Source organism: Impatiens glandulifera, chromosome 1 (genome assembly GCF_907164915.1).
Source record: "Impatiens glandulifera chromosome 1, dImpGla2.1, whole genome shotgun sequence".
Classification (NCBI taxonomy): Eukaryota; Viridiplantae; Streptophyta; class Magnoliopsida; order Ericales; family Balsaminaceae; genus Impatiens; species Impatiens glandulifera.
The window spans coordinates 74660742-74663272 of record NC_061862.1 but is presented as its reverse complement, the minus strand read 5'-3'; the positions used below and the strand labels follow the sequence as shown (position 1 = coordinate 74663272).

Below are 2531 nucleotides of genomic sequence, written 5' to 3'. Positions count from 1 at the left end.
ATAATTTGACCCAATAATATGGTTAAAGCTTTGTTGGATACAGGAGCCAACAACAATTTTCTAGAGGTAAAGGAGGCGGGAAGACTGGGAATTAAGTACACTAAATAGAAAGGGTGGCTTAAAGCAGTCAACTCGGCACCAAGTGCGACTTATGGAGTTGCTCGTAATGTAAAGATCAACTTGGGGGAGTGGACCGGCCTTCTGGATTTCTCCATTATCGACATGGATGACTACAAAATGGTTCTCGGCATAGAGTTTCTAGATAAGGTAAATGTCATCCTACTCCCTTCTGCCAATATAATGTACATTCTAGAGCAAGGTAATACTCGCACAATACCTTTAACAAAAGAGTGCAAGAGAGAAACTAGGCACCTATCTTCCATGCAACTCTCAAAAGGTGCGGAGGACACCTACCCATCATCTTTTGTCATTGTGAAAAAAGATGAGAAAATTACGTCTAAAGAGAAGATACATCCAGAAGTTACAACTGTCCTAGAGAAAGGTCACGATGTAATGCCCGCTGGAGTATCAGAGAAACTCCACCATAAGAGAGAGGTGGATAACAGAGAAGAGTTAGTCAAATGTACTAAATCATCGGCGACGATTCTTTATCCCATTAAACCTCCCAGATTGGAGGAATTGAAGAGGCAACCAGAGGAGTTTCCATTCAAGAAAGAGAAGTGCGAAATAGCCAAGACCGCCAAAAAATGAAGAAATGGGAGGAAAAGAAGAGAAGACACTTGGAGTTCGGAGGAAACCGAGTGATAGTAAAACTTCTCCTCCATCAAGAGAGACAATTTTCCAAATTTCATAAGGGGCTTGTGAGGCAATACGAAGGCCCTTTCTTAGAGAAGGAACGGGTTAGAAAGACAGCATGTCACTCAAAACTTTTATCTTATGTGGAGACATCATCTAGGCCTACAAGGAGGAAGCGACGAGGACGTCGCCAGATTGAGTGGGGGAGAATGTCACAGCCCAATCTTCGTGGCCCTAGAAGAGGAGACTTAAGGAGAATGTCACGACCTAATATTCCTGGCCCAAGAAGAGGAGGAGGCTTAAGCCCGCTTAAGCCAACGCAATGAATATTCTAGCTGGAAGGCAGGTGCTTGATTGACGCATCACTAATTGAGAGTTGAAAGGCATGTCCTTGATTAGCGCATCATTAATTGATACTTAAAAGGAATGTCCTTGATTAGTCCATCACTGATTGACAATTAGAAGGAATCCCTAAATTAGTGAATCATTGATTGACATTTATAAGGAATGCCCTAAATTAGTGTGTCATTAATATAATAGCTAGAATTAGTCCTATAAATACTTGTGAGGTATTACATTGTAAATCACCAAGTATTCGAGTAATATAATATTATTCTTTGTAAGAGTTACTCTCTCTCTCTAGAATTCTTGTGTCAATTTTATTAAACGCCGAGTGTTGCGTCGAGTAAGGCTGACTAGTTACACGTTCTTGTGAAGATCGTAACTAGTGCCGCACGGATCGTCAGTGAAAAGACTGAGCCCGTGACAAACTGCATCGGTTGCCTTACCCGATGGACGGTCCTGCTCCTATCCTTCGATCGGTTTTTATGGTCAAACTTTAACTTACTAACAAAGCAACGACTTTTGTCTTTTGGATCTCAGTTCCAATCTCGACTCATCCATGCAATTAATAACCAAACTAGCAAACTACTAAATACAGCTGTAACGTAAGCTAACAAAAAGGAAACAACTATAATATAAAAAATGTAAAATAGAGAAGATGAATTTTAAGTTTTTTTTTTAGATTTTGTAAAAGGGACTTATCCGGCCATCCTTTCATGCCCATAGCTTTGAGAAAGAATTTGAAACATGATCAAAAAGTGGAAGGCAAGCCCCAACGACCTCTAACCAAAGACCTAAAAACGAAAATTGAAACTGCCCAAATTTGAGTTCTAGTGTTTTGGATTTTGACCGTTTAGATTGGTTTAATTAGTCAATGTAAAAAAGTTTCTAATAAATGTTTAAAAACTAAATACAATGGCAAACACATGAGATAATATAATACAACACTACTTTCTAAAATTTGATTAAAATCTGTTTATATCAAAATCAAAACGTTACAACATAAATGGAGATCAAACAAAAGTTTACATAGTTTTAAATCGTCCTAAAAAATAGATTTCAACTAAAACCTGAGCTATTAAAACACTTTAATCTCTAAATTAAAATTTCTAGAAAAAGTTTCAAAATGTAAAATAACACATTAGGTTATTAGGTTATCTATAATAGTAATAACTTTAAGACACTTATGCAGTCCTATTAGGTTAAATTGTGTTAGATTCTTTAACAAAACTATCTATATCGTCCATATTGTTCTTACCCTCTTTTTTTTCTTCAAATCCTATTAGACAATATATAAGATTAAAATAATCTTTAAATACTATAAGACATCCAATAAAATCAAGATGAATTTTAAATATCTTTACAATCTAGCCTATTTATTTTATTATTTAGTTTTATCCAAAAATAGCCCAAATTTTAATTATTTTAGAAAT

The 2531-nt window shown here is 36.1% G+C and overlaps 1 protein-coding gene across 1 annotated transcript in view; it reads left to right on the top strand.

Moving 5' to 3' along the window:
• Positions 1-222: 222 nt before the first annotated feature.
• The window catches only part of LOC124932630 (COP9 signalosome complex subunit 1-like), a 7134-nt gene continuing 4825 nt past the window's right edge, over positions 223-2531 (top strand). Inside the window, exon 1 of the mRNA XM_047473291.1 lies at positions 223-267. Coding sequence (XP_047329247.1) covers positions 223-267 — 45 coding nt within the window. The remainder of the gene's footprint in view (positions 268-2531) is intronic.